General features: G+C 48.9%; 1 protein-coding gene across 3 annotated transcripts in view; it reads left to right on the top strand.

The window, feature by feature from the left end:
* Positions 1 to 6126: 6126 nt before the first annotated feature.
* Positions 6127 to 10618, top strand: part of LOC139256286 (dual specificity tyrosine-phosphorylation-regulated kinase 1A-like) — a 79386-nt gene continuing 74894 nt past the window's right edge. The window contains exon 1 of one of the 3 annotated variants that reach the window (XM_070874167.1): positions 6127 to 8289. In XM_070874167.1, coding sequence (XP_070730268.1) covers positions 8157 to 8289 — 133 coding nt within the window. In that variant the 5' untranslated portion in view covers positions 6127 to 8156. The remainder of the gene's footprint in view (positions 8290 to 10618) is intronic. The other 2 variants (XM_070874169.1, XM_070874170.1) reach the window with 2 other exon arrangements.

The following is a 10618-nucleotide window of genomic DNA, read 5'->3' as shown; positions in this document are numbered from 1 at the left end:
TGTTTGCTGTTTGAGTCACCTTGAACCCACAAGTTGTACTCTGTGTTTGAAGGCGACAGGCTTGTGGTGCTGGAATGAATTTCAGTGTGTTCCTGGCAAAGATGTTCTCTGCGGAGAACATTTAGAATGCAAAGTTGCGGCTCCTGTTTTTGGAGGACGGTTGGGTGGGTGGTGCACAAAGCTTGTTAACCCCGCAGTGTCCTTAACAACCAAGCCCGACACTGCATGTGCCAGGTAAAGACCTGGAACGGTTACCTCTGTCCCGTCCCCTTCACATGAGTTGGTTTAAAATGTTTGAATGTCGTCAGTATTTCCTCGAGGTGATCGGGAACACACTGCCTGAAAGGGCGGTGGAAGCAGATTCAATAGTGACTTTCAAAAGTGGAAATGGATCAATACTTGAAAGGGAAAAATGTGCCAGGCTGTGGGGGAAAGAGCGATAAATCTAGAATTCCCCGCGATTACCCATACAATGTCGTCAAACCTCCCACGGCACTTCCCAGAAGTGTAAATCAGCCACGATCTTATTGAATGGCGGAGCAGGCGTGAGGGGCTGAATGTCCCACTCATGCTCCTAATTCTTATGTTTGTATTCGGCACATCGATCCTGTGCCAGCTCTGAGAAAGAGGGGGTATTATCGGTGTGTGTGTGTGTGATTATCGGGGTATTATCTGTGTGTGTGTGATTATCGGGGGTATTATCGGTGTGTGTGTGTGTGTGTGAGATTATCGGGGTATTATCTGTGTGTGTGTGTGTGTGATTATCGGTGTGTGTGTGTGTGATTATCGGGGGTATTATCGGTGTGTGTGTGTGTGATTATCGGGGTATTATCGGTGTGTGTGTGTGTGATTATCGGGGGTATTATCGATGTGTGTGTGTGTGATTATCGGTGTGTGTGTGTGTGATTATCGGGGGTATTATCGATGTGTGTGTGTGATTATCGGGGTATTATCGGTGAGTGTGTGTGTGATTATCGGGGTATTATCGATGTGTGTGTGTGTGATTATCGGTGTGTGTGTGATTATCGGGGGTATTATCGATGTGTGTGTGTGTGATTATCGGGGTATTATCGGTGTGTGTGTGATTATCGGGGTATTATCGGTGTGTGTGTGTGTGATTATCGGGGTATTATCGGTGTGTGTGTGATTATCGGGGTATTATCGATGTGTGTGTGTGTGATTATCGGGGTATTATCGGTGAGTGTGTGATTATCGGGGTATTATCGGTGTGTGTGATTATCGGAGTATTATCGGTGTGTGTGTGATTATCGGGGTCTTATCGGTGTGTGTGTGTGTGTGATTATCGGTGTGTGTGTGTGTGATTATCGGGGGTATTATCGATGTGTGTGTGTGTGATTATCGGTGTGTGTGTGTGTGATTATCGGGGGTATTATCGATGTGTGTGTGTGTGATTATCGGGGTATTATCGGTGTGTGTGTGTGATTATCGGGGTATTATCGGTGTGTGTGTGTGATTATCGGGGTATTATCGGTGTGTGTGTGTGTGATTATCGGGGTATTATCGATGTGTGTGTGATTATCGGGGTATTATCGGTGTGTGTGTGTGTGATTATCGGGGTATTATCGGTGTGTGTGTGTGATTATCGGGGTATTATCGGTGTGTGTGTGTGATTATCGGGGTATTATCGGTGTGTGTGTGATTATCGGGGTATTATCGATGTGTGTGTGTGTGATTATCGGGGTATTATCGGTGTGTGTGTGTGTGTGATTATCGGTGTGTGTGTGATTATCGGGGTATTATCGGTGTGTGTGATTATCGGAGTATTATCGGTGTGTGTGTGATTATCGGGGTATTATCGGTGTGTGTGTGTGTGTGATTATCGGTGTGTGTGATTATCGGGGGTATTATCGGTGTGTGTGTGTGTGATTATCGGGGTATTATCGGTGTGTGTGTGTGTGATTATCAGGGTATTATCGGGGTGTGTGTGATTATCGGGGTATTATCGGTGTGTGTGATTATCGGGGTATTATCTGTGTGTGTGTGTGATTATCGGGTTATTATCGGTGTGTGTGTGATTATCGGGGTATTATCGGTGTGTGTGTGTGATTATCGGGGGTATTATCGGTGTGTTTGTGTGTGATTATCGGGGTATTATCGGTATGTGTGCGTGATTATCGGGGTATTATCGGTGTGTGTGATTATCGGTGTGTGTGTGTGATTATCGGGTTATTATCGGTGTGTGTGTGTGTGATTATCGGGGTATTATCGGTGTGTGTGTGTGTGTGATTATCGGGGTATTATCGGTGTGTGTGTGAGAGTTTATTGGGGTATTATCTGTGTGTGTGTGTGATTATCGGGGTATTATCGGTGTGTGTGTGATTATCAGTGTGTGTGTGTGATTATCGGGGGTGTTATCGGTGTGTGTGTGTGATTATCGAGGGTGTTATCTGTGTGTGTGTGTATGATTATCGGGGTATTATCGGTGTGTGTGTGATTATCGGGGTATTATCGGTGTGTGTGTGTGATTATCGGGGGTGTTATCTGTGTGTGTGTGTGATTATCGGGGGTATTATCGGTGTGTGTATGTGTGATTATCGGGGGTATTATCGGTGTGTGTGTGTGATTATCGGGGGTGTTATCGGTGTGTGTATGTGTGATTATCGGGGGTATTATCGGTGTGTGTGTGTGATTATCGGTGTGTGTGTGTGATTATCGGTGTGTGTGTGTGATTATCGGGGGTGTTATCTGTGTGTGTGTGTGATTATCGGGGGTGTTATCAGTGTGTGTGTGTGTGATTATCGGGGGTATTATTGGTGTGTGTATGTGTGATTATCGGTGTGTGTGTGTGTGTGATTATCGGGGTATTATCGGTGTGTGTGTGATTATCGGGGTATTATCGGTGTGTGTGATTATCGGGATAATATCGGTGTGTGATTATCGGGGTATTATCGATGTGTGTATGTGTGATTATCGGGGTATTATCGGTGTGTGTATGTGTGATTATCGGGGTATTATCGGTGTGTGTATGTGTGATTATCGGGGTATTATCGGTGTGTGTGTGTGTGATTATCGGGGTATTATCGGTGTGTGTGTGTGATTATCGGGGTATTATCGGTGTGTGTGTGATTATCGGGGGTATTATCAGTGTGTGTATGTGTGATTATCGGGGGTATTATCTGTGTGTGTGTGTGATTATCGGGGTATTATCGGTGTGTGTGTGATTATCAGGGGTATTATCTGTGTGTGTGTGTGATTATCGGGGTATTATCGGTGTGTGTGTGATTATCGGTGTGTGTGTGTGTGATTATCGGGGGTGTTATCTGTGTTTGTGTGTGTGATTATCGGTGTGTGTGTGTGATTATCAGGGGTGTTATCTGTGTGTGTGTGTGTGATTATCGGGGGTGTTATCGGTGTGTGTGTGATTATCGGGTGTGTTATCTGTGTGTGTGTGATTATCGGTGTGTGTGTGTGATTATCGGGGGTATTATCGGTGTGTGTATGTGTGATTATCGGGTGTGTTATCTGTGTGTGTGTGTGTGTGTGATTATCTGTGTGTGTGTGTGATTATCGGGGGTGTTATCTGTGTGTGTGTGTGTGATTATCGGTGTGTGTGTGTGATTATCGGGGGTGTTATCGGTGTGTGTGTGTGTGATTATCGGGGGTATTATCGGTGTGTGTGTGATTATCGGGGGTGTTATCGGTGTGTGTGTGTGTGATTATCGGGGGTATTATCGGTGTGTGTATGTGTGATTATCGGTGTGTGTGTGTGTGATTATCGGGGTATTATCGGTGTGTGTATGTGTGATTATCGGTGTGTGTGTGTGTGATTATCGGGGTATTATCGGTGTGTGTGATTATCGGGGTATTATCGGTGTGTGTATGTGTGATTATCGGTGTGTGTGTGTGTGTGATTATCGGGGGTATTATCGGTGTGTGTATGTGTGATTATCGGTGTGTGTGTGTGTGATTATCGGGGTATTATCGGTGTGTGTATGTGTGATTATCGGTGTGTGTGTGTGATTATCGGGGTATTATCGGTGTGTGTGTGTGTGATTATCGGGGTATTATTGGTGTGTGTGTGTGATTATCGGGGTATTATCGGTGTGTGTATGTGTGATTATCAGTGTGTGTGTGTGTGATTATCAGGGTATTATCGGTGTGTGTATGTGTGATTATCGGTGTGTGTGTGTGTGTGTGATTATCGGGGGTATTATCGGTGTGTGTATGTGTGATTATCGGTGTGTGTGTGTGTGTGATTATCGGGGTATTATCGGTGTGTGTATGTGTGATTATCGGTGTGTGTGTGTGATTATCGGGGTATTATCGGTGTGTGTGTGTGTGATTATCGGGGTATTATCGGTGTGTGTGTGTGTGATTATCGGGGTATTATCGGTGTGTGTGTGTGTGTGATTATCGGGGTATTATCGGTGTGTGTATGTGTGATTATTGGGGTATTATCGGTGTGTGTGTGTGTGATTATCGGGGTATTATCGGTGTGTGTGTGTGTGTGATTATCGGGGTATTATCGGTGTGTGTATGTGTGATTATTGGGGTATTATCGGTGTGTGTGTGTGTGTGATTATCGGGGTATTATCGGTGTGTGTATGTGTGATTATTGGGGTATTATCGGTGTGTGTGTGTGTGATTATCGGGGTATTATCGGTGTGTGTGTGTGTGTGATTATCGGGGTATTATCGGTGTGTGTATGTGTGATTATTGGGGTATTATTGGTGTGTGTGTGTGTGATTATCGGGGTATTATCGGTGTGTGTATGTGTGATTATTGGGGTATTATCGGTGTGTGTATGTGTGATTATCGATGTGTGTGTGTGTGATTATCGGGGTATTATCGGTGTGTGTATGTGTGATTATCGGTGTGTGTGTGTGTGATTATCGGTGTGTGTGTGTGTGATTATCGGGGTATTATCGGTGTGTGTATGTGTGATTATCGATGTGTGTATGTGTGATTATCGGTGTGTGTGTGTGTGTGATTATCGGGGTATTATCGGTGTGTGTATGTGTGATTATCGGTGTGTGTGATTATCGGGGTATTATCGGTGTGTGTATGTGTGATTATCGGGGTATTATCGGTGTGTGTGTGTGATTATCGGGGTATTATCGGTGTGTGTATGTGTGATTATCGGTGTGTGTGTGTGTGATTATCAGGGTATTATCGGTGTGTGTATGTGTGATTATCGGTGTGTGTATGTGTGATTATCGGTGTGTGTGATTATCGGGGTATTATCGGTGTGTGTGTGTGTGATTATCGGGGTATTATCGGTGTGTGTGTGTGTGATTATCGGGGTATTATCGGTGTGTGTGTGTGATTATCGGGGTATTATCGGTGTGTGTATGTGTGATTATCGGTGTGTGTATGTGTGATTATCGGTGTGTGTATGTGTGATTATCGGGGTATTATCGGTGTGTGTGTGGGGAGCAAACGGAAGGAAATCTGCCGCCCTTACCCGGTCTGGCCGATATGTGACTCCAGACCCGCAGCAACGCAGTCGACGCTTCCAGATCAGGTCGGCCGTGATCTCATTGAATGGCGGAGCGGGCTGGAGGGGCCGAACGGCCGACCTTACGTCAACTACCCCGGCGACTCAACCTAGCGAGCGCCTCGCTCCTGTAAGGCGGCTCAGCGCCACCTTCTCCAGGCGATGGGCAATAAATGCTGGCCTGGAAATAATTGGCAGGTGTTTTGAGAGAGAGAGAGAGAGAGAGGTCCCTGCTCGGATCCTGCAACAGTGATTACTAATAAAATGACCTGGGGGGTGGGGGTTTAACCCTGACCTGCCTTTGCTGTGCCCTTGGGGTGGAGGGGAGGGGAGGGGAGGGGGGAGGGGGGGGGCGGTGGAGGAGACCCTCGTGCACGCGCTCCAGGCCCGGGGGCGAGCCTGGGTGCTAAATTTACCGCCTGCTCGTTACTATAAATGGAGCTGGTGAAGATGGAGCGGTCCATTCCGGGACAGGAGGGGTGGGTGGAGAGAGAGAGAGCCAGGGGAGATCAGGGGCTGCACAAACCTGGGGCGTGCATTGAACCTCCTCCCCTCTCTCCCTGTCCCACTTAAATACAATGCCACGCTGTGATTTCCACTCGCAAAAAGGTGTGTGGCACAGCTCCCCCTCTCCCTCATTTACCAACACCCTCTCCCCATCCCTTCTCACTTTGGCTTTGCATCGTCTCAGCTCAGGGTGTGGACACAGGACTGGGGGTTTCTTCAGCTGCTCTGTGTCTGCATTGCCCTCCCCAGTCTGTTGGATTACAGCAAGACTTCAAGCCCCTCCCGGGGCTGGCTTTATTGCAAGAGCCTGATAACACACATTCAGCAAATGTATCGCATTCCCCCAGCAGCCAGACGGGGGAAACTGCTCGACTGCAAGCCGGAAAATTAACAAGCGTCGCAGCCAGCCACCCAGGGCAGAGGAGGTGCAGAGAGAGAGAGAGAGAGAGAGAGCGAGCCCTTTGCTGCAGAGAGACTGGGCTCAGAAAACAAGGAGCTGCAGAAACGACCCTGCCCTGAGACTGATCTAGCTTCACATCGAGGGAAGGACATCCTGATCCAGCCAGGAGGTTTGGTGGGAACCCCCAGCACACACACACCTCCCCCCCCCACACACACACAATCCGGGGCGATGTGGGTGGGAGAAAAGCGAGGGGAGCAGAAATGCACAGAGGAGAACAGCTTCTGGGACCAAGCACCCTCCAAAAGGCTGATTTAACTGCAAGCCAGGCTGGGAGCCACAGTCCTCTGCAAAACTTTCAGCCCCAACGTTATTCCTTTGTCGGGGGGGGGGGATTCAGCTGCGGTCTGAAGGCTGTGTGTGTGTGTGTGTTTGTGTAATCGACTGTCAATTGCCTCCTCAGCGGCCGGGAACTTTAGTTTCCCCCCCCCCCCCCCCCTCCCCCAAGACTCGGCATCGAATCAGTTAGCCCCCTGGAACTCTAATCTTGTGGGGGTAGAGATTTACTGGGGACATCGACCTCTGTCTCGCCCCGGCTCACCCCAAGAGCAGGTCGGACAACGAGCCACGAACTAAAAGCAGAATAGTCTCTCTCGCTGTGTGTGTGTCTCTCTCTCTCTCTCTCTCATACCAGGAAGAGCTTGGCACCAGCACAGAAGGCCTTGTCTTTTGAAATGCAGCTGTAAGCAAAACTCTGTGTGTATGAACTTGATATTTCATCCTGTCTTTGAGCGGCGGGGGAAGAACGAGACACCGAGCAGTTTGAACGTTTGTTTGTCTGTTTTATTCTTGGGGTGGGGTGGGGGCGAAAAGGGGTTTTCTCTAAGAAAGCGTCGACAACACTTGGAGAGAAGGAAGCTGGCATCAGTCACATGAACGAGATGTATTTATAACCCGACAGGAAGGCTATTTAAACGTGTGCCGGTGTCCAATTAAAACAGCAATTTATATATATATATATATATACACACACACAGACACACCCGGCGTTGGAGCGACAGGAAGATCTGAGGACATCGCTGTGATAGCCAGCCTGTGGGAGGCCGGCCTGTCTTGTCTCCTTTCTCTTTCCGAGTTGCCTGCAGAAACCTTACCCCTGTGTGTGTGTGTGTGTGTGTGTCTGTCTGTGCGATATACACTGTGTATAAACTGTAACCTCGCCTCCCACAAGGTCACTCCACCAGCCCGCAGCTGAAGAATTCACCTGTTGGGGAATCCTGTTCCAGATCGAAGTCTGTGGGATACTTGGAAGTTTGACTTCGGGGCAGATTCTCAGTGGATTTTGTTCTTTTGGGGAGTACGTGTCAGATGTACGTGGCTGTGTGATTTACTTCTGGACAAGCTGCTGACGGATATATACATACAAACACACACACACGCTAACTATTTATTTACCTGTGGTATCTCTGCGGACGTTTGGTTGCTCTCAGATTTCACCTTCGTGGCCTTGCCGACATTCAGATATTGCTGCCACCATCACCAGCACCTCTCGGAGTCGGCTCGGGCAAGCGGTACAGGACCTACCGGCTAATTTTCAACGACTCCACCTCGGGTTGCCCCATCTCCCCGGGGGGTACGTGGTGCCCTCTGGATCCTGGGCACCCTCCCGCAGAACCTCTCTCTCTCTCTCTCGTCGTCGCTCCTGAGGGCAAACCGGGATTTTGCCGACTTTCCGCGCCCCTCTCCGGGGGAAGCTACCTTGGCGGCCAAGTGCTGTGACAATCTGCTCCGATGGTGATCACCTCCACCAGCCAAGCGGAGCCCTCGCCCCCAAGCATGCTGACTGCCCTCCAGTCCGAATGGATTAAGCAGGATCCCATTTGTTACCGGCCCACCTCCCACTGCACCAAGAAGCCATCACGAAGTTAGTATGATGTGCCTGTGGGTGTGGGGGTTGCACTGTCTGCCGTGTCGCGAGGGTTTCGGTGCAGTGTAAAGCTGGGGGGGGGGGGAGGTGGGGTGGTGTGTGTGTGTGTGTGTGTGTGACCGCTTAAATTTCTTCTCAGAGGGTTGTAAATCTGTGGAATTCTCTGCCCCAGAGAGCTGTGGAGGCCGGGACATTGAATATATTTAAGGTGGAGATAGACAGATGTTTGAGCGATAAGGGAGTGAAGGGTTATGGGGAGCGGGCGGGGAAGTGGAGCTGAGTCCATGATGGGATCAGCCATGATGGTATTAAATGGCGGAGCAGGCTCGAGGGGCCGAATGGCCGACTCCTGCTCCTGTTTCTGATCTTGTGTAATATGTGGCTGCCAATGGCACTCCTGGGAACAGTTTGAGGGGGTGAATTTAGTGCAGTGAAAGAGGTTTAAATGCCATATTTTTTTCTCCGTTGAGTTAAGCAGTCCTGAACTGACCAAGTCCTGTATTGAACCAGCACTGAAGCATTTCGCTTCAAAACTCTGGCGTTTAGAAGATTTGAGACGTGAATCTCATTGACTCATTGATAGGCTGGATGGAGCAGATAAACTTTACCTGTCCGGCATTGTTTGTATGAGATTCTGAGGGGGATTGACAGGGTAGATACAGGGAGGGTGTTTCCCCCCCCGGGCTGGGGAGTCTAGAACCAGGGGTCAGGATAAGGGGTCGGCCATTGAGGACTGAGATGAGGAGGAATTTCTTCTCTCAGAGGGGGGTGAATCTGTGGAATTCTCTGCCCCAGAGGGCTGTGGAGGCTCAGTCGTTGAGTATATTCAAGGCTGAGATCGAGAGATTTTTGGAGTCTGGTAGAATCGAGGGGTCGGGCGGGAAAGTGGGGTTGAGGTCGATGATCAGCCGTGATCTCATTGAATGGCAGAGCAGGCTCGAGGGGCCGAATGGCCGACTCCTGCTCCTATTTCTTAGGTTCTTAAAAGTGAAATTGCCTTCGCATTTCCCCATTGTGCAGCTCGAATTACTTGTCCCGCCCTGTTGACTTGTGCTCTCGAGATGGATGATGTCGTGTGTTTAGAAATGTCAAAGAATGATTCTTGCCGTATTGACTGTAACGGGGGTGGGTGGGGGTTCTAATCGTTCGTTGTGCTTTTTGGCAGAACCGGCATAGTTCTGGCAGAGAAGGCGTTGATCTCCTCCTCCGGCCGTATCGCCTCGGCGACACGGGACGGGTGGCATTGGGTTTACGCAGGCATTCAGGCTCACGGTCTTTTGTACAGGAACTGGGCGAGGTTGTGTCTGTGACCCAGGCACCCGATGTCTGTCACTGCCGCCGCACGACTCACCTGCCACATGCAGCCTGGGAAATCACTCGGCTAACGCAGTCCGCATGGTGGGCATGCTACAAGACTGATCAGGCAGGGGCTTCGCTCGAGAAAAGAGAAGGCTGACTGGTGACCTGATGGAGGCCTATAAGATAATGAAAGGGTTTCGATAGGGTTGACATAAAGACGTTTCCACTTGTGGGGCAGACTAGAATTAGCTGCAGGGTGACTTGGACAGGTTAGGTGAGTGGGCAAGTGCATGACAGATGCAGTATAATGTGGATAAATGTGAGGTTATCCACTTTGGTGGCAAAAACATGAAGACATGATCTGAATGGTGACAGATTAGGAAAAGGGGAGGTGCAACGAGACCTGGGTGTCATGGTACATCAGTCATTGAAAGTTGGCATGCAGGTACAGCAGGCGGTGAAGAAGGCAAATGGCATGTTGGCCTTCATAGCGAGAGGATTTGAGTATAGGAGCAGGGAGATCTTACTGCAGTTGTACAGGGCCTTGGTGAGGCCACACCTGAAATATTGTGTTCAGTTTTGGTCTCCTAATCTGAGGAAGGACGTTCTTGCTATTGAGGGAGTGCAGCGAAGGTTCACCAGACTGACTCCCGGGATGGCAGGACTGACATATGAGGAGAGACTGGATCGACTGGGCTTATATTCACTGGAGTTTAGAAGAATGAGAGGGGATCTCATAGAAACAGATGAAATTCTGACGGGATTGGACAGGTTAGATGCAGGAAGAATGTTCCCGATGTTGGGGAAGTCCAGAACCAGGGGTCACAGTCTAAGGATAAGGAGTAAGCCATTTAGGACCGAGATGAGGAGAAACTTCTTCACTCAGAGAATTGTGAACCTGTGGAATTCTCTACCACAGAGAGTTGTTGAGGCCAGTTCGTTAGATATATTCAAAAGGGAGTTAGATGTGACCCTTACGGCTAAAGGGATCAAGGGGTATGGAGAGAAAGCAGGAATGGGGTACTGA

Source organism: Pristiophorus japonicus, unplaced genomic scaffold (genome assembly GCF_044704955.1).
Source record: "Pristiophorus japonicus isolate sPriJap1 unplaced genomic scaffold, sPriJap1.hap1 HAP1_SCAFFOLD_701, whole genome shotgun sequence".
Lineage (NCBI taxonomy): Eukaryota > Metazoa > Chordata > Chondrichthyes > Pristiophoridae > Pristiophorus > Pristiophorus japonicus.
The sequence above is the reverse complement of the archived record's forward strand: the minus strand, read 5'-3'. Positions and strand labels throughout refer to the sequence as shown.